We start from the raw sequence: 27,246 nt of genomic DNA, 5'->3' as shown, positions 1-27,246 counted from the left end.
CCACTAAATGACATCCTGCCCCAATTGAAGGGAAGGATGTGCACATTAATGCATCCCATGCAATTAATAAAATGTTTACTTGAGGCAAAAAACATGTCGGGGGTGGGGGTGGGTGGGATCATTTACAGTGAAACCCCTTAAAATCAGACCCTTTGTAAACCAGAATTCCCTCAAAACCGGACATTTTACAGAGTCCCTTTTTAAAAACCAGTACAGAACTTAACCTCTTTAAACTGGATCCCTCTTAATACCGGACACTTTTATTGGTGCATGGGTGTCCGGTTTAGAGGGATTTCACTGTATACTCCACAGAAAAAAGTGCCACAGAGAATTAAAAACTGGCAACCTCAACAGCATTGCCAATTGCTGTATGTAGTTGTAAGGTGTTGTAGTGTTCATGTTACAATAGCAATGCACATGTGGAAACAAGGTGTTGTAGTGTTCATGTTATAACAGCAATGCACATGTGGAAACAAGGTGTTGTAGTGTTCATGTTACAATAGCAATGCACATGTGGAAACAAGGTGTTGTAGTGTTCATGTTATAACAGCAATGCACATGTGGAAACAAGGTGTTGTAGTGTTCATGTTACAATAGCAATGCACATGTGGAAACAAGGTGTTGTAGTGTTCATGTTACAATAGCAATGCACATGTGGAAACAAGGTGTTGTAGTGTTCATGTTACAATAGCAATGCACATGTGGAAATTGACAAAACCTGAAAATAACATTACTTTTAAATGTTAGGGGCGGGACATAGCCCAGTGGCAAAGCATTAGCTTGATGCGCGGTTGGTGTATGATCGATCCCCGTCGGTGGACCCATTTGGGCTAGTTCTTGTTCCAGCCAGTGCTCCACAACTGGTGTAACAAAGGCCATGGTATGTACTATCCTGTCTGTGGTATGGTGCATATAAAAGATCCCTTGCTGCTAATCAAAAAAAGAATAGCCCATGAAGTGGCGACAGCAGGTTTCCTCTCTCAATATCTGTGTGGTCATCATATGTGTGGTAACCATATGTCCAACACCATATAACCGTAAATAAAAATGTGTTGGAGTGCCTCGTTAAATAAAACATTTCCTTCCTTCCTTTAAATGTTATTTATCCAAGTTAAAAGTGTCCTAAAAATACAAATTTAAAACTGGAACAATCTAGTTCTATTTACTTTGGTAAAATGTGGGACAGAAGTAATTTTAAGATTATAAAGGAGATGGATGAGACTACTTGAAAATATCAAATTTGATTTAGAAGCATGCACATCCTTACCAGAGTAAGCAGGTTCATCTTATACCAATTTACACAGAATGACTTGATGAATAAATGAAATATTAAATAATACTGAAATTGTTTTATTGCATATGGTTACAATAATGAATACACTGTACATGTGTAACATAAATTATATAACAATGATAATAATAATTAAATGTTAACATTGAAAGAGTAACATGTAATGTAAAATAATAAACAGTCAACCAGACTATAGAATGTATTATTCACTGTTTGTCATTTAATATTGTGAAGTGTTCATAAAATACAAAAACCCCACAAGGAAACAATAAAACATTTCAGAAACATTTCACTTAAGGATTTTATACTTTTAATACAAATGCCAAAAGCTGCAAAAACATAATATATCAATTTTTAGATTGATAATACTTTTTTCTTTTTTTTAACAGCACCCACCACCCCAGTTTTTGAGTGAAGTTAATCAACAGTAACTGTGTCATAATAAGCTATAATAATATGCATATGAATATAGAGGTATTGTTGTGAGATTTGAAAGCTGTTTCATTATTAAAGAGACATGATCCATTAATATTGGGTTTGATATGAATTATTGAAAGGAAAGCAGTGTCTGTTTAATGACATCCAAGCACATTTTAAACTAGTGCTATTTGGTGTCACATTGAACTTCTGTAATTATAGAGCCCCATGCCATGTATACTACCATATTAGTGTTAAAAATAAAATACATACTAATACTTATTAAAAATAAAGACATGTATATTTGTTTTGATTTAGATTTACTAACTATTGCGCAGTAGTAGTTGTATGAAATATTAATATTTGTATGACTTTACAAAATTTGCTAATATTTTGCTGGCAGCCTCAAAAATATAAAACTAGAATAGAATATTCAATATGCTAAACCACAAACATTAAACACTCTCATTTCTGAGTTGCCAAACCTTGAAAATAAGAAACCTCTAAATCTTTTTAGTCCTGAAACCGTGAAAATTTCTGGTTTTACGGTAGATCTTAAACTATTAGTACTTTAATATACCGGTCCATAAATATGGATTTAATTTTCAACCAAACATATAGATTAATTTTTTAAAATATATAATTGACTATTTACTTTCAAATTATTTTTCATTTCTGATCATAAGTTATGTTTTTACAGACAATTACCGTAACATAAATGTTTAATATTAATTAATGAAGATGCTTGCACTTATTATTGACTAATGAATGTCAGACAAGTACCCATGATAAAAGGCTTGTTGTTGAAACATGCTTCACTATACTTAGAGCATCATCACACAGGTAGAACCACACACATCAGTCTACAATAGACTATACTTCAAACACAACAAATAGTTCACGTCAACAGCAAAAACACTTTCAGAGGACAAAGTGACTTGGACATCTTTTTAATACTACTTTCTGTAAACAAATCTTTTGATTATTAAATAGTTTTGTTATCATACACATGTATATGTATAATGTTTGGCATTTTTTACTTGATACTTTTCCACCATGGTAGTAACCCTATAATGTTAGAAAAGTTAAGGCTTTTTGAAACCTAGTATTTAGTCTAATATTAAAAAGTTGGACCCTTACAAGGATCAGTAGCAGAATGATAAGATTACAAGAGAGGAAACCCAGGATTACATGCTGCATATTCATGATATGTTGGTCAAAAGGATGATTATTCATAGTAACAAGCGTAGACAATTCCTGTAGCGAACAAAGTTTTGTTCTTGAAACTGGCAGAGGCAAAACTGTCTCGCTCAGTGTCCCACAGGAAGCGACTGCCAATGCGAATGCCCTGATCCTTGTTTTCCACTACCATCACATGGGTTATGAGCTTGTACCTGAAATATATATATTTTTTTTATATTTCAAGTTACTACCAGTATATTCATGTATATTTGTCTTGTTCTATCCTAGTGATACAAACATGTTCTTCCTTTAAGCTTTCATAGGTTGATTAATTGTGATTCAAGTATATAATCACTATACAATTACTAGACAAGTTTCTAACAGTAGGTGGGAAACAGACAAAATATAACATTCTGTGCTGCTTAGAAAAGGTAAACAAATTACAGTTCAACACCATTTAAAATATATTTTGATTGCTTACATTCTACAATTCTTAGGGGAAAAACGCCATCATACATAATGCTATATACTCACTGCCTAGTTTCTACAATTCTTAAAAAACAAAACATTTGGTACATATAAGCTGTGACATATCCATCATGAACCAAGTTTAATTCACATGTTTTTATGCTGAAATACTTTTTAACATTAAGACACAATTAAAAAAACAAACCTCTTCAAATTTAATTCCTTCACCTTAACCTTGAGTTCCTCTGTCATCATCTTTGTAGTTGATTTCATTACCTCATGATTATATTCCATGTCTAAAAGGAATAATCAGATTAGTGATTTAAGATTTTACACTGACAGCATGTAAATTATTTTGCTTTATTTTTCAATTTGTGAACTGCAATTTACTTCAAATGTTCGTTTTTAATGGCACATCAGCATTGCATAGCTTGCATTCTGCTGAGACTCTTGATGATGTCAATCATAGTGCTCTGTTCCACTGTACATGACATGTTTGCATGGGCTATCCCACACTCAACATTTTATCAGATATGGTAAATATGGTATTTTTTTTTTCTAGTCAAGACATGTTTTGTCCTTTAGGGTTTGGTGGGGTTTTTTTTACGATACATCTATTTATAATTAATATGAATAATGTTACAGGTGACTGTTAAAAATAAAGTTTGTTGCTCTTAAAATAGTTTATTAGAATGTATGACATTGTGTGATTGCTGGCATACCTGTGGAATGTATTATGAATAAATCGAACCATGGACCAAATATCAAAAGTAGAATTGAAAGAAAGAAATGTTTTATTTAACAACGCACTCAACACATTTTATTTACGGTTATATGGCATCAGACATATGGTTAAGGACCACACAGATTTTGAGAGGAAACCCGATGTCGCCACTTCATGGGCTACTCTTTCCGATTAGCAGCAAGGGATCTTTTATTTGCGCTTCCCACAGACAGGATAGCACAAACCATGGCCTTTGTTGAACCAGTTATGGATCACTGGTCGGTGCAAGTGGTTTACACCTACCCATTGAGCCTTGCAGAGCACTCACTCAGGGTTTGGAGTCAGTATCTGGATTAAAAATCCCATGCCTCGACTGGGATCCAAACTCAGTACCTACCAGCCTGTTGACCGATGGTAGAATTGAACATTTTAAAAATGAATCGTCCCATCACTAATATTTATACATTGTATATACACATATAAATACATTACACAAATATACATACATATATGTGTATAATAATAATAATAATAAAATTTCTTTACCAGTATGAACAATATGGAAATATTTAGCCTTTTTAAAAAAAATAATAACAGGAAGAATAACAATGAAAAAAAGAAAGCTAGCATGTTAAATTTTTGTTCTCAATTGACAGTTTACTTTTCTTGTCTTTTTTCTCAGTAAAGTTTAAAGTTTGTTTTGTATAACAACACCACTAGAGCACATTGATGTATTAATCATTGGCTATTGGATGTCAAACATTTGGTAATTTTGACATTTAAATCTGCTACATTTTTCTATAGTAGCAAGGGATCTTTTATATGCACCATCCCACACACATAATATACCAGTTGTGGTGCACTGGCTGGAATGAGAAATAGCCCAGTAGGCCCACCGACTGGGATCGATCCCAGACAAACCATGAGGCAACACAACAAAATCTTGTTACTTTGCTGTTACGTGGTCTGTTGCTGTGGTGTGCCGCATATGTGTGCAATGGCCTTTAGTGAGAAAGCAAATCAAGATAGTGGTCTTTAAACTTTCCCACAGAGCCACTCTAGGTGGGAGTCAGTAATGGGAAACAAAACCAGTACCTGTCACCTTAAATTTGTGTAGTATACAATTTGTCATTAAAATTTTTTCATCCAAATACTACAGTCATATGACCTATATGCACTGAATATGTTATAATCATAACTGTGTTATAAATGTATTTTTCTATTTCACATTCGTTTTGTCAAAAACATTTGATGACAAACATTTAATTTGGTTCTTAATTTTCATTCTGTAAAGATAATATTCTGCTTCTTTCTTTATTTCCATTATAGCAATCATTAGTAGGTGTCGGGCAACAATTTTCAACAGCTAGTCTCGACTGTCTCCTGCTTTTCTTGCTAAATGCCAGTAAATTACATTTACATATTCTCAAATTAACCAGGGGTATCCAGGATTCTGGTAAAAGATTTCAGAAACGGTAAATTTTATTGGGGCCAATTTTTTAAATAAAGATGCTCAGAGACATGTTTTCAGGGGAGTTTACTGTTGTATATTGTAGAAACTGATTTAAAAACGAAAAAAAAAGTAATTAATATTATTTTATCCAGATAAAAAAATTATCATTATAAAAGAAGTTTGTTTTGTTTAATGATACTACTAGAGCACATTGATTTGTTAATCATTGGCTATTGGATGTAAAACATTTGGTAATTTTGACAAATAGTCTTAGAGAGGAAATCCACTACATTTTTCCATTAGCAGCAAAGGATCTTGTATATGCATCATACCACAGACAGGATAGCACATACCACAGCCCCCTGCGCGTGCTGTAACCTCACCGTGGTGCAGGGGGGTAACATTCTCTTTGAGAATGGCCAATACAGCACAAATTGAAGTTTAGAGTAAAATTCGGTATCCGTAAAATTCTGTGATATTTGTATTTGTATTTTTGGCACAGTTCTTTACACTGTTTTTGTTTAAACCTTGAATTTTTATATTGATGTTGATCATCACTTTATTTATTTGCATTACCATAGTTTGACACCCAATAGCCGATGTATTTTTCGTGCTGGGGTGTCGTTAAACATTCATTCATTCATTCATACCACAGCCTTTGATATACCAGTCGTGGTGCACAGGCTGGAGTGAGAAAGTCATTATAAAAGATTCAAAGCTTGGATTATCAGGGCAAGGTATCAGTAGGTCCATATTTAACAAGGAAGTATTCTCAAAAAGCCAATTAATTAATGTAAATATATTAAAATTTACTAGAAAGATGTGTTTCCAGAATCTGCTTAATAATCTTGGTCACACGGTCTGGGTGAAACCTTTTTGGTGGATCTAACTGGTATGTGTTCTCAACAGCTCCCTGCAAAGAAAATTGAATCATTTTAATTTATTTTAGTGTTGTGATATTTAAGGACAAAGGACAGCGATTTTCAGACAATAAATAGTGACAAAGATCAAGACAACACAATTTAATTTATATTTTTATACTCATGCTTCAGCTGTGCATGTTCTTCAGTACATACCCCCAACCTTAATATTTGTATTGCACTGTATTCTATCCTTCCTCGGTTTTTGCATACTTGTATGATTCTTGTTTTAAAGGCATACTTAGGTGTAAGTAGTAGACATGCTAGTAATTTTTATAAAAAATTTGTGGGAATTTTTGAGTGGTGAAAAAAATTACATATGCAAAAATGTGCAAATAAAAATAAAAATTGTAGTTTATATATATTGAAATAACTCCGCATTTTTGTCAAGTTCATACAAACATTAATGGATATTATGTTGTACAAAAATAATTTCTATACGGCACACATACACATGTATACTTTAAATTTGACATGTATTTCAATAAAAAAAATCTTTATCACCCCATCGTTTTTGCAGATGTGTTTTGATATGCTTGCAGAACAACTAGGTGAAAAATTAGCACATTCTGAGTGGTAGAAATACTTGTAGGGCGTACCTTTAATGTAGCTATAGAGAATAACTGGTTACTGCCTTAAGATATCAGCTTTATCCTGTTATGGTTAGAATGGGTAATGTCGCAAGGCTCTGCCGAGTGGCATTCATCAATCAACTTGAGCAGGATAAAGTTTGTTTTGTTTAACGACACCACTATAACACATCGATTTATTAATCATTGGCTATTGGATTTCAAACATTTGGTAATTTTGACAGTCTTACAGAGGAAACCTGCTACATTTTTCCATTAGTAGCAAGTGATTTTTTATATGCACCATTCCACAGACAGGATAGCATATATTACGGCCTTTGATATACCAGTTATGTTGCACAGGCTGCAACGAGAAATAGCCCAATGGGCCCACTGACAGGGATTGATCCCAAACTGACCACTTACCAAGTGAGCGCTATATCACTGGACTACATAGCGCCCCCTGAGCAGAATAAAGCCAATATCTTAAAGTAGTAATTGATTATTTTATTTATCCTGCATTCCAACAAGAACAGTCAGAGAATCATATTTATTCCAATTTTTGTACATAAATTGAGTACCATCAAACTAGCAAGACTTATGCAATATGGTACTTATTCAAGATACATGACATCGTTCTTTGTAAACCCTACCTACATTTTGTCACATTCAAAAAACATTTTTCAACTCTTAATTCATAAATAAATATATACGTTATATATCTTTATCATGACATAAAATGTTGTTTGTATATACTGCACTAAAACAAATGATTTAAAGATTATGTTATTGGAAATCTAGACTGAAATACTCAAGTCAAGTCAGGTTTGTCTTACGTAACCTATATTTTTAGTCAGTGACTGAAAATAACGAAATTTATCAAATCATTATATCTTGCCAATGTATATAGTAATCACAGGATAAAAATATACATCATATAATACTTACCTTTTTTGACACCCATTTTTATTTTCATGCTGGGGTGTCATTAAAAGAAAAATGGTTTATTTTCAGTTATAACAGCATACCTGTCAACTCTCACACATTGTAACAAAGATTACGCTCTCGTGCAATGCTACTATAATCTCATGCTTCTTTTAAATTCTATAATTGTGGTTTTTATTTTAGAGCTGAATGGAATTGACCACTCCATACAGTGTGATTGACAGCCGCTCTGGACCAATAATATTTCGTGGTTCACAGACCATGGACCCAACTTTGCTTGGATGCTATTAAGTTAGACAACATAATTATGAAAATTAACCTCTCAAAAGTACTCATAATAACATGACATATGTTTCTTATTTCTTTTTTTTGTTTCCCTCAAAACAGTGAAAAGGCGCAGACCCTAGTTTCAGCCTGAAAAAAAAAAAATAGACACTATGTTTAGTTAATCTACAAATCTGCAACATATTTCGTTATATTAGTCAACTAAAGTCTGTGATGTATAAATGAGGAAACACCATCTAAAGTAACTAGAGCTTGTCTTGATAAACGTGCATTTTTAGAATTATAAAAAATGCATTTTGGGGTATTGCAAAAATCTGGATGAACAGAACCACTCCAGGTTATGAAAATTAATAATCTAAATAATAAAATGTAACTAATTCTAATTTAAAATATCAAAACCTGCTTTAATAGTGAAAAATATCAAAACCTGCTTTAATAGTGAAAAATATCAAAACCTGCTTTAATAGTGAAAAATATGTCGCTGTATTTAAAAACCAGGATCGGTCACTTTTCATTTATATATAATTGATTTTTATTTGAGTAATTTCACTGAATTATACAAACAAATATAATTATTGACAAACTAGCTTAATTTGTGGGTGGCAAAGAGCTCACCTGATGTGTGGTCTGTCTGGGATTGATCCCTGTTGTTGAGTGCCTTGGACTATTTCTTGTTCCAGCTAGTGCAACACGACTGGTATATCAAAGGCCATGGTATGTGCTATCCTGTCTGTGGGATGGTGCATATAAAAGATCCCTTGCTGCTAATGGAAAAATGTAGCGGGTTTGCACTCTAGACTATGTTAAAATTACCAAATGTTTTACATCCAATAGCTGATGTGCTCTAGTGGTGTCTTTTAGCAAAGCAAACTTTAATTTTAGCTGCTTTTGCATCCACTAGTCCCTCTCCTCCCCCAATTATTTTTTTATTTTTTTATCATAAGATATATTCTTTTAATTTCTCACCTTGCAGAGCAGTTACCAGTCTTGGGTAATTTATAATAAATATAATACTGGAAAGACATTTTATTATTCCTTTATTGTTTGTATAGAATGGATTTTATTTTGAACAAATCCAAAAATATTTACATACACTTTCTGTTGATTGTATACTATTACACTTCAATGACATTTGTTTTTTAACTATGGTAATTAAACAAGCACTAGATGTATGGGTTTTTTTCATTTTAGTATATTGTTACCAAGAGTCCAGCAGAGTCATTCCATGATCAGTTATCTGCAGATGCTATTACTTTTTCACTTAACATTTGCAACGAAGCCTCACACCAAAAGAACAAAAATAAATTTGGACATTCATGGGTAAGACTTGTTTTATGTGCCTCTGTTATTCTATTCATATGTTCAAGTGTTCAACCCTTTGATATTCTTAGAATTTTCCACTTAGGGTCTCTGCCAGAGTGTACCGAGGGTAAAATTACGTACCCTAAAATCTTGGAAATTATTGGATATATTTATTTAATATTTGGAAAAATTATAGAGACCTGCCATTTATAATTGGTCAAGTGCATGAAATGTAGTGCCCTGACTCCACTTTCAAAACATTTCAAACCCAATTAGAAACATACTTATCTGTCCTTCATTTGCATGTGCACTAAATTACTTATGACGCATTTATGCTCCAGTCGCTTGCAACAAAGGCCCTTTGTTACTACTGAATTGTGGCCTAATTTTGCTCACTAATTTCTAATAGAGGCTATAGTCTGTTTTGTTTTTATTACCTACTCTCAAATTATACTCTTCAAAAAAATAAACTTGACATTGGTAAAAATAATGCTATCGGATTATTTTTACAGAATCAAAGACTTCCTAAAGACAATCAAATAAGCAGTGAATGGTGATGCAAAAACACTAGAAAACATCTTCAATTCGCATAAATGTAGCCATAGTCAACGTTTGTACTGAAACACAAAAGCGCAACCCTCAGAGAAGCACGTGCATCATGAAGTTCTGAAACTTTGCATGCTGAACCTTCAGCAATGATTCAAACAGACTGCATAATGACACTGTATGTCACGCAATAATGACAAGATCGATGTCAGCTCAATGCAATAATGCCATTGGGAGATTGCAAGCAGGGGCAAATTAACAAGCTGTGGCAAAGCACTTTGGCTTCTCCAGACAGACCATCTCTGCTTTATGGGCACAGTACAACACCACTCAAAGTATTAATGACAGGTCATGGTCAGGTCATCCCAGAGTAACCACCACCTCTCAAGATCGATACATCCGGATGCATCATCTTCGAAATAGAAACACAACAGTAACAACCACAGCGATACAAATACCTGGACTATGCAGAATTTCTGACCAGACAGTTCGTAATCGGCTGATGGAGGCAGGAAGTTTCCCTAGAATACCAGTGCGATGTAACGTTTTGACCCCACGTCACTTAGAGGAGCGTCTGCAGTGGTGCCAGCAGAGGGTGAGATTGACACGTGCCAGGTGGAGGACTGTTTTGTTCACAGATGAGTCTCGTTTTCTCCTGTCACATGCTGATGGACGCACATGTCTATAGACGTCAAGGAAACGTTATGCTCCAAACTGCGTGCAACAAGTCAACTGTTTTAGTGGTAGCAGTGTCATGGTGTGGGTAGGAATCCATCATGGTGGTAGGATAGCTCTTGTGCATGTGACAGGTGCACTGACAGGCATCAGATATCGAGACGAGATCCTGCAGCATCACGTCATTCCGCACATGAACCAGTGGAATGTTTCAGCATGACAATGCCAGACCACATGTTGCACATGTTAGTCAGGAGTTTCTGCAGCTCCACAATGTCCAGACATTACCTTGGCCTGCCCGTTCGCCGGATTTAAACCCAATAGAACATCTATGGGATGCACTGGATCAGTATGTGCGCTGGAGGAATCCACCACCCCAGACACTTCCACAACTTCTTATGGAACTGCAGCATGAGTGGCAGAACATTCCACGTGTTGTGCAACATCCCCTATGTCAAGCTGTCATCAGGGCCCGTGGTGGTCATAACCGATACTGACATTTTGCCCACCCCTATGTCACACATATGCCTGTGTACATGTTTAAACTTCGAATGAAAAGCAATGTCAAGTTTCTTTTTTTTAAAAGAGTATATAGAGTCCTCTACTTCCTGTTCCGGTCACTTGACTGTAACTTCCTTCTTTCCTATATTTTCGTATTTATGAAAGGAAATTTGATGGAGAAAAACTACGAAAATCGCTTATCTTAGATTCTCTTTTGATAATTGTTGGCCATTAACCTTTTCATTTGTATCTGAACTACTGAAGAAAATTGTTTCTGTAAACACTAAAACCACACGAATGAATGATATATTGGTTGCCTGGAAAATTAAAATTTTATACCCTGCAGATGATGCCTTACAAACAAGATCAAGCCTCAGACAATTCGTTTTGAAAAGCTGGTGGAATTCCTACTTTATCTATGGAATTCCTTAGAGCTGAAGGGATCAATGATAGTAAGCTACATCTTGGTCATCTGTGATTCTGCAACTGGGTCACAGTTGGCTTTGGTACCGGAGATCAATGCGATGATTAAAAGTTTCAAACACAAAGACCAGTTTCTTCCTCTGATATGGGACCTGAATCGTGTTCTGAGGGCCATGTCCATGTGAACACAGGTCGTCCTCGTCACCACTGATGTTGTCAGGTTCCAGGACTGCACACCAACAGGTGAGGACTCTCCTTTGACAATTGTTTGTTTGCACCATACTACATTTCGCGCTTATTCAGTGACAGGATTTTTGTTAGGTTTACATTAGCCTTTTTGCACAGCACATCGGCAACAAACTTGTAACCACACTATTGGACTAACAGATCTTTGTTCTGATAACATGGGGCTGTTTATTTCAATGTTCTGACATATGCATCCATAATGTTGTTGTTACTAACATCCATTGCATGGTCTGTTTTTTAACATGGGCATCCACTGTGGTGAAGACTACCCACCCTGTCAGAACCCTTCTAGAAATGGATGAGCAGATTTTCATTCGAATAACCTGGGGCTGTTTCATCCATTCATCTGATGGATGCAACCATCACTTCTGTTGTTTACATGTATGGTCCGTTGCGGGCATCCTTAGTGGAGTGGGGCTAACCATGGCTTAATCTTCCATTTTGTCAGAACCAGTCTGGTCTATGGGGAGAATTCAAAGGCAGCCTTGGAGCATGGAACCCGCCACTTATTGTTGAATGCTGCCTTTGTTTGTGGTCAAATGAAGTAGAAAAAAAATGGAGAAAACTTGGATCATTTTCTCTGACCTCAAGGAGTCGTACCCACCCAGCCTGCCTGCTTCTAATTCTCCATTCGATGCGCTCAGGGGGAAGATTGAAGCTTTTAGTCATGTGATCAGAACAGGAAGCAGAGGACTCATTGGAAGATTTTAGCCGTCCCATTAGCTGTTGAGATGTTCGGACCAGACTACTGTCCCCAGGGTAATATCATTTATGTCATTGTTTGAAATTGGCTTAAAAGAGAAGACGGTCCTACCATTATCTTTTTGGGTGGGTTTTTTTTTAGTTTTGAATTAAAACAATTTTATTGTGTGTGTTTGAAGAAAATTAAATAAATAAATAATTAATAAGCATTGAAATCACGATGAATAGGTATAATTATGACACAAGGTTTTTGAGAAACAGAGAAAAATTAGAAAATATAAAAGTTGAGACATTCACCATTGCAAAGTAGCGATAGCTATATTTCACCTTCAGATTGAGATAACAGCCCAGTACAAAATTCACAATAAAAATATTCTAGTCCCTGAACATACCAGTTTTCTAGTTTGCCTTGTTTCATCAATTGGTTCATGGTAAAATGAGAGTATACTTGATCCATGCAAACTGGATTTTCTTTCTTGAAGAGTATCCATAGTGGTACTTTCTGGAAACACGTACCAGTGCTCTGACCAGTCGTAATAACTGAAACAAATAGGTAGTAAGCAGCAGACATTAAACCCCCTAAAACTTAATATTTCCACAGTGGAAAAAAAAATTAAAAAAGAATAATTAGAAATATAGTTTAAACATAGATGTACACTACTTGGTCTAATATAAACTTCAAAATGTAGATGCTCTCTATACTATGACATTGTCATGTAGCCCAGTAGTAGAGCACTCACCTGATGCATGGTCGGTCTATGATTGATTCCCATCATTGGGCCCATAGGGCTATGTCTTATCGTGGTTAGGCCATTGGTCTACAGGCTGGTAGGTACTGGGTTCGGATCCCAGTCAAGGCATGGGATTTTTAATCCAGATACCGACTCCAAACCCTGAGTGAGTGCTCCGCAAGGCTCAATGGGTAGGTGTAAACCACTTGCACCGACCAGTGATCCATAACTGGTTCAACAAAGGCCATGGTTTGTGCTATCCTGCCTGTGGGAAGCGCAAATAAAAGATCCCTTGCTGCTAATCGGAAAGAGTAGCCCATGAAGTGGCAACAGCGGGTTTCCTTTCAAAATCTGTGTGGTCCTTAACCATATGTCTGACGCCATATAACCGTAAATAAAATGTGTTGAGTGTGTCGTTAAATAAAACATTTCTTTCTTTCTTAATTTGTAATTATTACCACTCTATAACAGCCAGTGCACCACAACTGGTATATCAAACACCATAGTATGTGTTATTCAGTCTGACAGATGGTGCATGTAAAAGGTCCCTTGCTGCTAAATTTATCTTTTAGACTATGTCAAAATTACCAAATGGATGACATCCAATAGCTAATGATTAATAAATCAGTGTGTTTAGTGGTGTTTTAAATAAAACAAACTTTTGTCACATTTTAATATTGGAGCAGTACAGACAATAATGCCATATCACTCTATGTTTGGTATATTATGTGAATGAATGACTGTTTCCAGTGGAATAAAATTTTGCATGGTATATCTATAGTATCCTCATAACAGGGCTCGAACTTAAGAATTTGGTCTCCCATGGTAATTGTTTAAAAGAATTATGACTCTTTTTGTTTAAAACTACATTCCCTGGAATATTTTTATTATTTAAGCATATAGAACAGAAAATCCAATTACGTTTGGTGCATATATGATGCCACAAACCGCATTGGTTTCACTACGCTGGCTTATTCAGGTCAAAAACAAAGCCAGTATTTTGAAAGTGGGACACTTCTGATGGGCACATACCGATCTCGGTTTTCATTGGCTTATCACAAGTATAGAATTCCCCAACAAGAGATCACGTGAGATTTCGCAATTTTTGAACAAATTTAACTGTCTTGATTAAGGGGTCGTCTCATATCTGCAAAACATATTTATATCCATAGAGGTATGGTACAACGCATTTCCAGGGGTCGGTGAGTGGGGGATTTGCCTTGAAATTTTGACAGTGGCCAGCTATTGGCATACGCATTACATGTAAGGGGGTGTTACTAATTACGTAACGCTCTAGGGGTAGAGTAAGAGGGTACTGTGTTCAATTTACGTAACATTTTTCAAGACTATATGTTATTTTTATTCATTACTTAGACCTAAAAAGGTGGTTTTTGGAAATCCGCTGTCAGTCTAGGATCGATCCCCATAGGCGGGTATACAAAAAGACCATGGTATGTGATATCCTGTCTGTGGGATGGTACATATAAACGATCCCTTGCTAAAAAAAATAAAATGTAGCGGGTTTCCAAGGCATGTGTGCAGGGATTTCAGCGGGGTTGGTGTTATAGACTGTGTTGAGCGAAGTTTATATGGGGCCATGCTCCCCCAAAAAATAGATTTCAATTTTTTTTAAGCTTGGGCAAGTAAGGGCTTCGACCTCCGATACCCTCCCCATGCACATGCACCCGATTCCTCTCTAAGATTATATGTCAAAATTACCAAATGTTAGACATCCAAGAGCAGATGGAAGGAAAAGAAAGAAAGAAATGTTTTATTTAATGACGCACTCAACACATTGTAATTACGATTATATGGCGTCAGACATATGGGTAAGGACCACACAGGTATTGAGAGAGGAAACCCACTGTCGCCACTTCATGGGCTACTCTTTCCGATTAGCAGCAAGGGATCTTTTATATGCACCATCCCACAGACAGGATAGCACATATCACGGCCTTTGATATACCAGTCGTGGTGCACTGGCTGTGACGAGAAATAGCCCAATGGGCCCACCGACGGGATTGATCCCAGACCGACTGTGCATCAAGCGAGCGCTGTACCACTGAGCTACGTCCCGCCCCCTCAGATGTTGGGAAAGATAGGATATGTTTTATTTACGGTTGTATGATTATTAAATCAATATGCTTTATCTTTGATGTTGTTAAACAACCCACCCCTTCCCCCCAACTTTACCCTTTCCAAACAAAATAATATTTATTTGAATTTGTCGATTTTAACACGTAAAATTAAGAAGTGAAAACGTTCATTGTCTACTTTAGTATAGTTTATTTTGAAAATATATACATAATTAATGTGTTACTAGTATACAAACTAAACTTAGAAAATTCTACTAACACTTTATAAAATATCAATTCTGAAATAGGAAGGTACGACTGTCGATAATACGTTGTCAAGATCAAACTGGTTTTAACTAAAGACTCTAGTACCGTATACTCTTTGTACAGTGCAAGATTTCTCTTTTAATTTTTTGAGACGAACCCTACAATTTAAAATTGTCAAACGCACGTGTTAACTGAAACTGACAACAGGCTGTCGTTTGTGCTTTGCCGAGCTATGGCGGCACAGGCGATGAATCGAGCGTATACTTTTGACGATCTCCGTTCACAGCGAACACACACAAGTTTTTTAAAAGTGCATTTGAGCTTGTATTTCATATTTGTACATGATGTTATAATATGTTAACCAGAAAATGTACCTTTAAAGTGACATTTGCAGCAAATAAATCTGACTAAAAGGTTATTTTGCTGTATCTAGACATATTTCAAATGTGCAACTGTTAAATATTGGCAGATAATGTACACCAAGTGTATACATTTTGCTTTTGTTGAGGAGCTTTACCGATTGCACAAAAGTCCCTTCGGTGATGCATTCTACCTACAGCAATTTATATCTCAATGACGGCAATTGCCATCGGTGCCATTGTTAAGTTCGAGCCCTGCATAATACATATACAGAACTTCACATATGTTGTTTTTGCTTCCTATTTATTGCACAAGTTTATTTTGCGCAAGAATATATGCCACGAGACCGCTACGCTACGCGGTCTCATGGTATGTTGTTTTGCAAAATAAATGAGTGGAATAAATAGGAAGCGAAAACAACTATGTGAAGTTCTGTATTTATTACATACCTTCTTTTATGTTTTACAAAAACGGTTTTTAATTGAACGTCAGAATAACACTTTGTTAAATATATGATCAAAACTTCTTTCATGGATTTACTTAACGTTAAGAATCTGTGGCAACCTTGTGTAATGTTTCAACTACAATGTGACGTCATTTGTAAATCATATATGATGTCGGTAAATAAAAGGCGCTAACTGCAGTAAAAAGAAAAAGTGAAATCCCCTTTTAAAAGTTCCGGTCCATATTGCACATATGTGCGATACAAAATAAATTTATCACACAGTTTCAAAATGTCGTTATCACTATAGCAAGATTGAATAGGTAGGTAATAAATGTTAGTAACATACCATATTTTAGAAATTAATAACACAATAGTAAAACTCTACAGACCAACAGAGTAAAATAATATCCTCATTTTTGTAACATGTAGTATTTTAAAAACTAATGGTGTCATAATAGTAAAAACTCTACATATCAACATATTTCTCAAGTACAAATAATGGCCTATAAAATTATATAGTAAATATATATCCACTTTCTTACCTTTCAAAAGCCATGTTTGTAAGGTATAATAACACAATAATCCAATTTATTTCAATCTTAGCTAGTTAGTTTTATCTGCAGTATCGATGCAGGTAAAACTCCTAATGTTGTCTTAATTACCTGCAGAAGAGCAGTTTCTCTATTGCCATGGTAACACTAGTTATCATGAAGTGACTGGCACTTGTCTTACTGTCTAAAATCAATAGGCAATACATAATGCAGACTTTTGAACAGATGTGTTTCGCTAGTTTATAAGAACTATTCAGAGCAGAATTAGTACATTTAAATATGATTTATTTAAGATTGACAAAATGAACTGGCTATGTCAGAAATTATTGCATTATTTTGAAGCAACTCGATTAAAAACAAAAATTCTTATAGAGTTTAATTTTCTTTCATATTTTGCATCGGTTTCCAGTGGAATAAAATTTTACATGGCCTATCTATAGTATCCTCATAATACATTTTAGTAACATACCATATTTTAGATGGATGGTGAACATTTAAAAAAACAACCGAATCCCAACCCTGTCATATTATTAAAGAATGAACAAGCCTTAAAGCAGACAGTGCCAGATGGTTTGTTAGTTCATAAAGAAATGTTCTAAAATCAATCTTTAATGTGTACCATTATTCAATTCATCACTATCACACAGATTTTTGAGGTACTGTCCATTATTGATGTGGAATTCTATGGCAACACAACCCATGCATGATTTAAAACATCAGATTAATCAACTGCAGATCAAACCTCGCTATCTTATCTCTGCTTAGCTGGAGTTATTGATTCCTTAACATGACATGCAACATAGCCACCTGCTGTAGACAAACCGGTAATTATTGGTTAGTTATGCGGATATCAATACCTGTAAGAAATTATACAAGTAAAGCCCATTTATGTGATCCATTTCCGTCGCAGTCCTCACCTGATGTGATGAGGCATTAGATCCATCCCCCAGATGGGGCACTGATATAGTTGCAACCAGTGCTTCACAGCTGGTACTGGAAGGATTATGTTATATGCAGGCCTTAATTATCGGCTATTGGATGTCAACAAAGGGAAGGACATGGTTTATTTAACGACACACTCAACACATTTTATTTATGGTTATAATGGCGTCGGACATATGGTTGAGGACCACACAGATATTGAGGGAGGAAACCCGCTGTCACCACTTCGTGGGCTACTGTTTTCGATTAACAGAAAGGGATCTTTTATATGCACAATCCCATAGACAGGATAGCACATACCATGGCCTTTGATTTACGAGTCGTGGTGCACTAGCTGGAGTGAGAAATAGCCCAATGGGCCCACTGACAGGGATCTATCCCAAACTAACCACGCATCAACCGAGCACTTTACCACTGGGCTACATCTCGCCCCTCTATTGGATATCAAGTGAAGAATTATTTGGACTTTTTTTTTTTCACATGGAATTTATTTATTTTAAGAAATACTTTTTTAATTTAATAGAGTATACAGTCCTAAATTCATATCCGGTATATAATATTTGTCAACTGTTTTAGCACCGATATATTTTTTAAAATGATGTTTATTATATCTGTGTTAAAATTATGCTGAGGAAGAAGACATTTTGTTTAATCTGCTATATTTTATGTATCTAAGACAATGCAATATATAATAATTATACATCAGCCCCAAAATGTATGGTAGATTATGCCCTGTAGGATATTGTTAGACCAGAGAGGGAATCAATGCAACCACCATGGTTATTTCATGTAGGATGATGTGCTGCATCATATTCCAGTGGAGGTCAGCTTTGTAAAGTATGTGGGGGTCATCAGATGGCACTAAAGGTCAAGGGGTACAAATTGGAAGAAAACATTAAATTTTCATTTTTTTTCTAAAATATTAGTTTCATTGTTATAGCTTTTATGTGGGATTACTTATAAACACAAACAAAACACTGAATTAGCTAAACTATTGCTTTAAAATTTTGATTTGCATAGACAAAATCTCAACTATCATGTCACTTTTCTGTTGAGAGATTTGTTTTATTTAAAAAAGGAGTTTGAAATAGGATATCGTTCTACTGAGAGAGGCAAAGCAACCACCATCGTGATTATGTGCTGCATCATATTCCAGTGGAGCTAATTTTCACAGTACAGCCATGTCCAGTGTATCGGTGCATCCAGCGATTTGGTGCACTTGGTTATTTTGGTTAAGTACACTTGGGAATTTGTCATGTTGTCAGTGTTTTTAGTGAATTAAAATTCAATTTTTCAATGGTTTATCCCCTGATGGTAATCAAGTATCAACATATTTATTGTTAAGGGTACAATTAAATATTATTAGAATGATCAATAATTATATCACAATTAAAAAAAATAATGCACATGTTTTCGTGTATGATGTATATAAACAGCCTATTACTGACATTAAGAATGTTAAAACCAGTCTTAAAAAAATACCTTTCCTGCAATTTTTAAATTATAGTAAACAGTACATAAGTCTTTTTTCAGGTGTTTTGGTTTAAAATGAAAAGGAAAATACAGAAAAATGCAAACAAAATGAATGTTTTAACATCTTACTTGACAGTCAGTCCACAATTGTCACATTGTTACAAAAAATAAGAGCGAAATAAGATCCACGTGTGTGCACAATCTACCCAAGAAAAACATCCATGTTGTAGGGATCTTAGATCTACTGCCCCGAATCAGCGGACAATGCAAATCAATTCGGATATAGGGGGTACATACAGTTATAGTCCGTCCCACAGGGAATGCCTTTTTTTATGCTATGAAATTTACTCCTGAGTCGATTGTTTTCTAAACTGCACACAAAAATAGTATTTTGTTTGTTATTTCCAAAAGGCTTTTACTTTTCTTCTTATGTCAATTTTTTTTTTTTATAGGAGGATGGGACGGACTATATGCACAATTTAAAAATATTTATTTACTAAAGACATAAAACAATTATAGTGTATTTCAGATTATGCTTCATTGATGAGAAACACATTTTATTAAGTATTTCAGTGAAATTAGTCTTTGAATGCTTAGATGTGACTATACACTGGATAGGCCTATTCATTTTGAAAATGCAACACAGTGACAACTGTAGGCACTTGACACAGATTAGTATATACTCACTACTATATTAGACTCACTACTAATTATTGGTATATGTAAATACACTTTAAATGGCAATAAATGTGTCATTTATGAAGAGCACATAAGCAAAATATTGTGGAAAATATATCAAATTGACCAATATACAACAAATGTTTTATTTTATTCATGTATCATGGTGAATCAGTTTCGGTGAGCATAAGCATTCGGTTCTAAAGCATATCAATATTTATAAACAGACCGTTGTTATCCAAATAGCTACCTTTTTATTAGTATTTCTACGCTTCATTTGAGCACTAAACTGGCCGCTATATAGCTTAATTTACCACACGCACATCAAAAACTGTAACATGCATCAGCCGTAAGTATTGTTAAGTCATTCTCCAGAAAGTGGAACTTTTCATAGCATTACATATAATGGAATAAGTTGACTCGATGAACTTTATTTTTGTATGATATCAACATTAGATATGTTTTTAACAAGAAACTATAGATTGGCAAGCACTATAGCTTTATTTTGAAAAAATGTCATCAAAGATAATCATATAAATGCAAATCATGTCATTAGTGTAACAGGACACATGATATCTCTTGTATAGGAATGTTTGAATAACTATGTAATAAGATACAGAATATCTGCTTCATCATACCAGTTGATATCCTCTTTTTAAGCTTGGCCAAAAAAAATTGTTTCTGCCAATGCTGTTAATACATTTACCCTGAACATTACCCTGTTTAGTACTGTCAATTATTTTACCAGGGCATGCCTTTTCATTGTATACTAAAACACAGAACCTTCCCACATAGTTATCGTTAATGTGTTCAGGTCGATCTAGACCAAAACTTTTGTGAACTGTTGATCTCACCAGGTCAGATTCAGTAGTTTTGTTGATGTTGCAATAGGTACAAAACTAAAATGTGATGGATCAAAATACAAACAGTCAAAGACCCCGCTCTGAACTGAGCATGTACAGCTAACATCACGATAAATCATTTGAAGTTTCTCCTTACAGATGACCTGATGAATCTGCATGGTGCTTTTGATGGTGGGCAATGCAATATCTAAAATCTGACCTCTGTGAGAATGATTCAGTGGTTGCTGCATCTATGTAAAACAACTTCACGGAGGTATTTTGTGACAGGAGTGCTCGGTAAAGTGTTTCTGCATCAGAGATGCACAGTCCTGTCACAATTTCACAATTTGGCTTTCTTTCCTCTTCACAGCTCCACCTATTCCATCGGGTACCCCTTTCCCATGGGCCACTTCAAAAAAATATTTGATTGAATCTCAAGATGAATGGAAATTTGGACATCAGGTAGAAGTTGCCTTTCTGCTTTCTGACCATCACTAAAGAAATGAACAAGATTCACCAAGGGATATTTAACTTTAACCATTCCCAGGACAGGTTCCAGGTGGCACCATATTGCTGGGGGATCGTGTTGGCGGGAGGTGGAGATACTGCAGAATGGCATGGTGTCATTAGTGACATACACAACACCTGTGTGTAGACATGGCTGCTGATGAGATGCTCCAAAATTAACTGATTGGATCTCATATGAATCAAGCAACTGTCTGGCTGTAAGTTCTCTCTTAAGCTGGGTATACTTTAAATTGATGGCAGATATTATTAAATATATGTTTTTTGAAACGGTCTAAATGTTTTTGGAAGCTGTTACACAGATTATCTACTGTAGATACAAGTTCATCTTTGCATGTCAAAATCTGACAAACATGATTCTTCATTTGTTTTTGTGGCCTTTGGAATATTTTATTTAATCCACTGACTGTACCATACATCATCAGTATTTAGATTTGCAGTCATTGCATTTTCCATAGGCACAGTCCTTTGACTGTTTTGGTCATATGACAGTATTAGCAAATTCTTCAAGAGAGCTGGTTGGGATTACATTGAGCTTTTTCAGTTTATCAGCCATGAATTGCAGATTTTCATACACTTTACACCGACAGGTTTGTCTGTCAAGCTCTTTGGGTTCAACAACCCAAAATGGTCGGAGTTTACAAAACAATGAATAGTGTATGTCCGCTGGGTATTCTGCAATAAATTTTCAGTGTAGGTTGAGCAAACTATCTGTAAGAAGTCCATGTTGCATCTTTTTCTTGTGTCTCTTTCTTGTGTCTCGTTACAGTGTTTTTCTTTCCAATAAGTACCTTACTAACATTGTCCATCAGAAAGAACTCTTTGCACTGAAAATGTACAGGATTTATGCTTCATTGTCTTTCGTATGCTGTGTCAATGGGGGTGGCAGACAGTTTTCAGTGCCTGGCCAAAGGGAAGACACGTTTCAGCTATTTTCCTCAACTTATATTTTTCTGAGTATTTTACCACAGATAAATCTACTAAGTAGTTGTTTCTTGCGTTCATTTTTGGTTTGCTTGTACTTTTCCTGGCTTTCTGGCACCAGTGAAAAGTGGAAAGTTAATGTCTTTTTCCTACAGTTTCGTAGGAGAGTTTGTGTTTTTGTCCTAGGGCTAGGTGTACCAAACTTTGTTGATTTTTGTAGCCTTTCACATCTTTTTTTGTACTTCTCAGCTCTTCTGCATTGATGTGAAAATGCCTGTAACAGTCTTCTATTATCTCTATAGCAACTTGCTCAGCCATGTTTCACTCGCTGATGACCTCTTGACTGGTTATTAAAAATATATTTATCAAATTATCTTTTTACTTTACTTGATATAACAGTGTTGAGGTTATGCTCTAGTTCATCTGTGAAAGCTGAAAAAAAGGTGATAATTTACTACAATAAATTACATATTATTGTCAAAATACATTTTTATTTTGCATGTTTTTTCTTTCTAAATCTAATGTCATTTCAAATTTGAGAAGAAAGTCATATAGAATATAACAACTTATAACTTATATACGGTTAATATTTCTGGGTTAATTTGAAACTTAGGATAGCTGAAGTATAAAACTTTGCATATTTATCCTACCTCAGTGTCATAATTGAAATTGAATTGATGCAAATTTATTCAGAACTATTGAAAACAATAAATTATTGCTTAGGATATTAAATAGCATGATCTGGTAATGTGCATTGGCAATGGTATTTATTGAACCCATACAGTTATAGACTGATGATATTGCGTGTAGGGGCGGGACATAACCCAGTAGTACAGCGTTTGCTTGATGTGTGGTCGGTGTGGGATCGATCCCCATCTGTGGGCCCATTGGGCTATTTCTCGTTCCAGCCAGTGCACCACGACTGGTATATCAAAGGCTGTGGTATGTACTACCCTGTCTGTGGGATGGTGCATATAATCGGAAAGAGTAGCCCATGAAGTGGTGACAGCAGGTTTCCTCTCTCAATATCTGTGTGGTCCTTAACCATATGTTTGACGCCATATAACCATAAAATAAAATGTGTTGAGTGTGTCGTTAAATAAAACATGTCTTTCTTTCCATATTGCATGTAAAACTAAAAATAGATACAAAAAACTATTTTATATTTTATATATAACCTTTCTTCTGTAGGTGCTGATGGTGGAGTGAGCAAGTTGTATTTTGTAGCAAGATGGTTAGTCTGGTTATTTCTCCATTGCTTTCGTTTTTTCCTATCTGTAAGCTATTCAATACATTTACGTTTGCCACTGCCAACATCCTCATAGTATTTTTGCCATTTAATCAAAAGGTAGGCAGCTCGTTTCTCTGGATTTTCATTCCTTCGTTGTCTTTGCCTCTCTGTTACTTTGTGGCAATTTTCTAATGAAAAATAGAAGAAAAAACTAGGGCTGTATTATAACATATTTAAGGTTCGTACATTTTAAGAAAATTGTATAATAGTAAAGTAAAACTCTTTCAAGTTTTGAAAAATAATTTGAAGAAAGGAAGAAAGGAAGGAAATGTTTTATTTTATGACACACTCAACACATTTTAATTATGGTTATAAGGCATCAGACATATGTTTAAGGACCATAGATAATTAAATATGGAACCCACTGCTGGCAGTTCATGGGCTACTCTTTTCAAGTAGCAGAAAGGGATCTTTTATATATACCACCCAGCAAACAGGATAGTACATACCACAGCCTTTGTTACACAAATAATTTGAACAGTACAGTATGTCTTGTACAAGGTTTAGGATTTGTGATTGCTCAAAACTAGATCTACAAAACAAATGGTCAATTTCATGTAATTTTTTGGGGGGGATTTATGTTTTCTTTAATAATTATCAACATTTAAACAAGGAATATGTTTCTACATCAAACAAAAGGAGTAGGTCTATATGTGTCTGTCATTTGGGTAATTGAATGTCACTGGTATAACATCCCAGCTCCAAAACAGCTGTTACACTAATGCCTGTTACTCCAGTGACAAAATAACATATAATTAAGGATTGCTCCCTTGTATAAATTTGGTTATGGTGGCAAAAAACTTTTCTTACCTCAGATTTGCATTCATCAATCATGAAAAGCATCCAACATAATTAGAAAATCATTCTAACCACACAATAATTGATACACCAATGACAAACATTAAATCTACTGCATATTTTGTTTGAATTTAGGGGGAATTAAAAGCAAAACAAATTAACAAACTTACCAAATAATGTCTAGCTTAACAGTTGAGGTCTTGCTTCACTGCTGCCACCTGTAGGAAACTCTGAACTTCCAGGGAGAAGTTGGTTGTATTTTCACAGTTGTTACGCCAACGTTGGAACATGTACTCAAGTTCTTCTTAATTTAAAAAGTATTTTGATGATCGAATGTTGTGCAGGCTACAATATATCTGGGATCATACAGATGACATCTGTATTGGTTTTGTTCATATCAAACCAAAAATGATAATGCTGCCTAATGATCTTATAGTAAGAAGTGATGTAGGGGCACATTACACTTATGACATTTGGCATACAATAATATTATGTGTTAGATCAATAGTATTTCAGAGTGGCATGTATTGTAATCTGTTACATTAAATATTCATATGTGATATTAATGTTATTGAAAGAAAAACAAAATATTAAAGATTAACATAAAAAAAAGTCGCAAGGACCAAAAAGTTTAATTTTCTGGAGAATGACTGTTAACTACATAACCTGTTTCAGTGAGTGAAATGTTTAAGTGGTATAGCATACAGCCAAAACTTAACAACACAAAACTTTTCAGTGTTTTATCAAAACATGTATGTTGTTCAACAAAACATATACTTATAATAATTTATAAAAAAATATTTAAAATATTTTAAGACAAATTACAAAACGGAGTCCCCGAGAACCATTGTTAACAGACATTTTAGGAAAACAAATATAACAATTCTGTTTTGCAATCGTGTTATAAGTTAAGCAAATGAATACCAGTAGTTATAATGGTAAAATTCTTTGGTTAAAAAATATAAGCTGCATTCTGAGTTTTAATGAATATATAAACAGATATCCCAAAAGCATAGGCATACGGGCTCTCATTTTTGTAGAGGGAGGGGCAGGTCGATTTTGGCTCGAATCAATCAAAAGTGCCCGAATCTGGATTACAACATTTATTCATATTAGCATTACTGCCAGACTGCTATATATGATTGCAAACAAATTGCCACACATTTTTACATGGATTATACCCAATACTGTGAGTAGAATGATGGAAATACATGTTGAAAAACGTTCAGGCCAGCTCATTTTGCCCAAATTTTTCAATTTTATTGCCCAAATTTGAGGATTTTCTCCAGGACTGGGGGAGGGACAGTTGCCTCCATTCCGTACACTTATGCCAAAAAGATATTTATGTTAAAACATATAAGGACCATATATTTTTGCATTGCTTATCTGTAAAGAGTTTTGCCAGCAGGGACTTAGAATGTGTGGTTCTTTCTATGTCTGGATCTTGTTACATACCCTATATAGGCCTATAGCTTGTATTCAAAACTTGTGGCAACATGTTTCAACTGTTTCTCAAATGAAATAGTGCAACAAATGGACACACAAACCAAAAATGTATAACCTACCGTACTCGCAAAATCCAGATTGAAGAACTGGCATCATTATCAACAAAATAAATCTTCCAACAACAACATAAACAATTTTCACTCCATTTTAAATTTGCTAAATAGAGGGAAGCAACTCACTGTGCATATTAAAAAAAAGTATTGATTTAATGTGCCCAGTGCACTAGCAGACACTGTGACAATCATTTGACTTCAATAACAGTAACAATAATAGCAGTACAGCTCAGAACAGACAAAAATAGTTTTTAAAATTAAGTTTTCTTTCAAATGACAGCCTGAAAATCATAGAAAAAAAGATATTAAAGGGACATTCCCGAGTTTGCTGCAATTTTAAAGATGTTATCGACTAACGGAGACTTTTTAATGATTGTAATTACATTATATTTTTCTGTATAACATATTAGTGTCTGTATATTAAACATGTTTCTGATCATTCTAATATTTGTACTAGGTTAAATTTCATTTTATTTCCTAAAATGTTTGTTTTTTGTACATACAAAATTATTTGAAAACAAACTCCAGTTTGGGCTTCTTACAAATATTAAGACGACCAGAAACACATTGAATATGCACACTGATATTCTAATCAAGTTAATATATTTAATATGCAAGTTTAATCGTTGAAATATTTTATTAGTCAGAAACATCTTACAATGCAGCAAACTCAGGAATGTCCCTTTAAGAAATGTGCCGTTTTTGAGTGGGCTAAGTTCAATCTTGCTTTCTTTGCTCGTTTTAACCTTATCTTTACGGACATTTCTGTGAATGTGACAGACATTTGTTACTTTCCCCATGCAAAAGTCAACGACGTCAGAAATCTTCAATTGTACATACTGTTGCACACAAACGACGCAACCACCGAAACACGTCCCTCACCGAAACAGATTAACGGACGATACAGCCTATAGCCGTGTCAAGCATCTGTGTGACAACCCTTTATTTTATGTACAAAACAATACGTTCACTATTTTGTTTTTTAAAAACTAAACTATAATATAACCAGGATCGACAAAATATGTTTTACATACTTCAACAAGTATAATAGTTTTTAAGTGATTATGAAGACAGCTAAATATAAAGAACGTCTGACAACAATACGTTTTTACAAGAGCAAGTACTCTTGATGTTTG

General features: G+C 34.8%; 1 protein-coding gene across 2 annotated transcripts; it reads right to left on the bottom strand.

Annotated features, from left to right (window-relative positions):
* Positions 1-1,334: 1,334 nt before the first annotated feature.
* LOC121375093 (dynein light chain Tctex-type 5-B-like) lies at positions 1,335-27,246 on the bottom strand. 2 transcript variants are annotated; one of them, XM_041502327.1, is made up of 5 exons: positions 27,145-27,246; positions 13,042-13,189; positions 6,349-6,448; positions 3,564-3,654; positions 1,335-3,102 (listed from the first exon to the last, which is right to left on the bottom strand). In XM_041502327.1, exons 2-5 carry the CDS (start codon positions 13,138-13,140, stop codon positions 2,937-2,939), a joined length of 456 nt encoding a protein of 151 aa, XP_041358261.1. In that variant the 5' UTR covers positions 13,141-13,189; positions 27,145-27,246; the 3' UTR covers positions 1,335-2,936. The 2 variants fall into 2 exon arrangements, with proteins under 2 accessions (XP_041358261.1, XP_041358262.1); XM_041502328.1 differs by lacking the exon at positions 27,145-27,246 and adding an exon at positions 26,951-27,075.

The sequence above is a fragment of the Gigantopelta aegis genome, chromosome 6 (assembly GCF_016097555.1).
Source record: "Gigantopelta aegis isolate Gae_Host chromosome 6, Gae_host_genome, whole genome shotgun sequence".
NCBI classification, from domain to species: domain Eukaryota; kingdom Metazoa; phylum Mollusca; class Gastropoda; order Neomphalida; family Peltospiridae; genus Gigantopelta; species Gigantopelta aegis.
The sequence above is the reverse complement of the archived record's forward strand: the minus strand, read 5'-3'. Positions and strand labels throughout refer to the sequence as shown.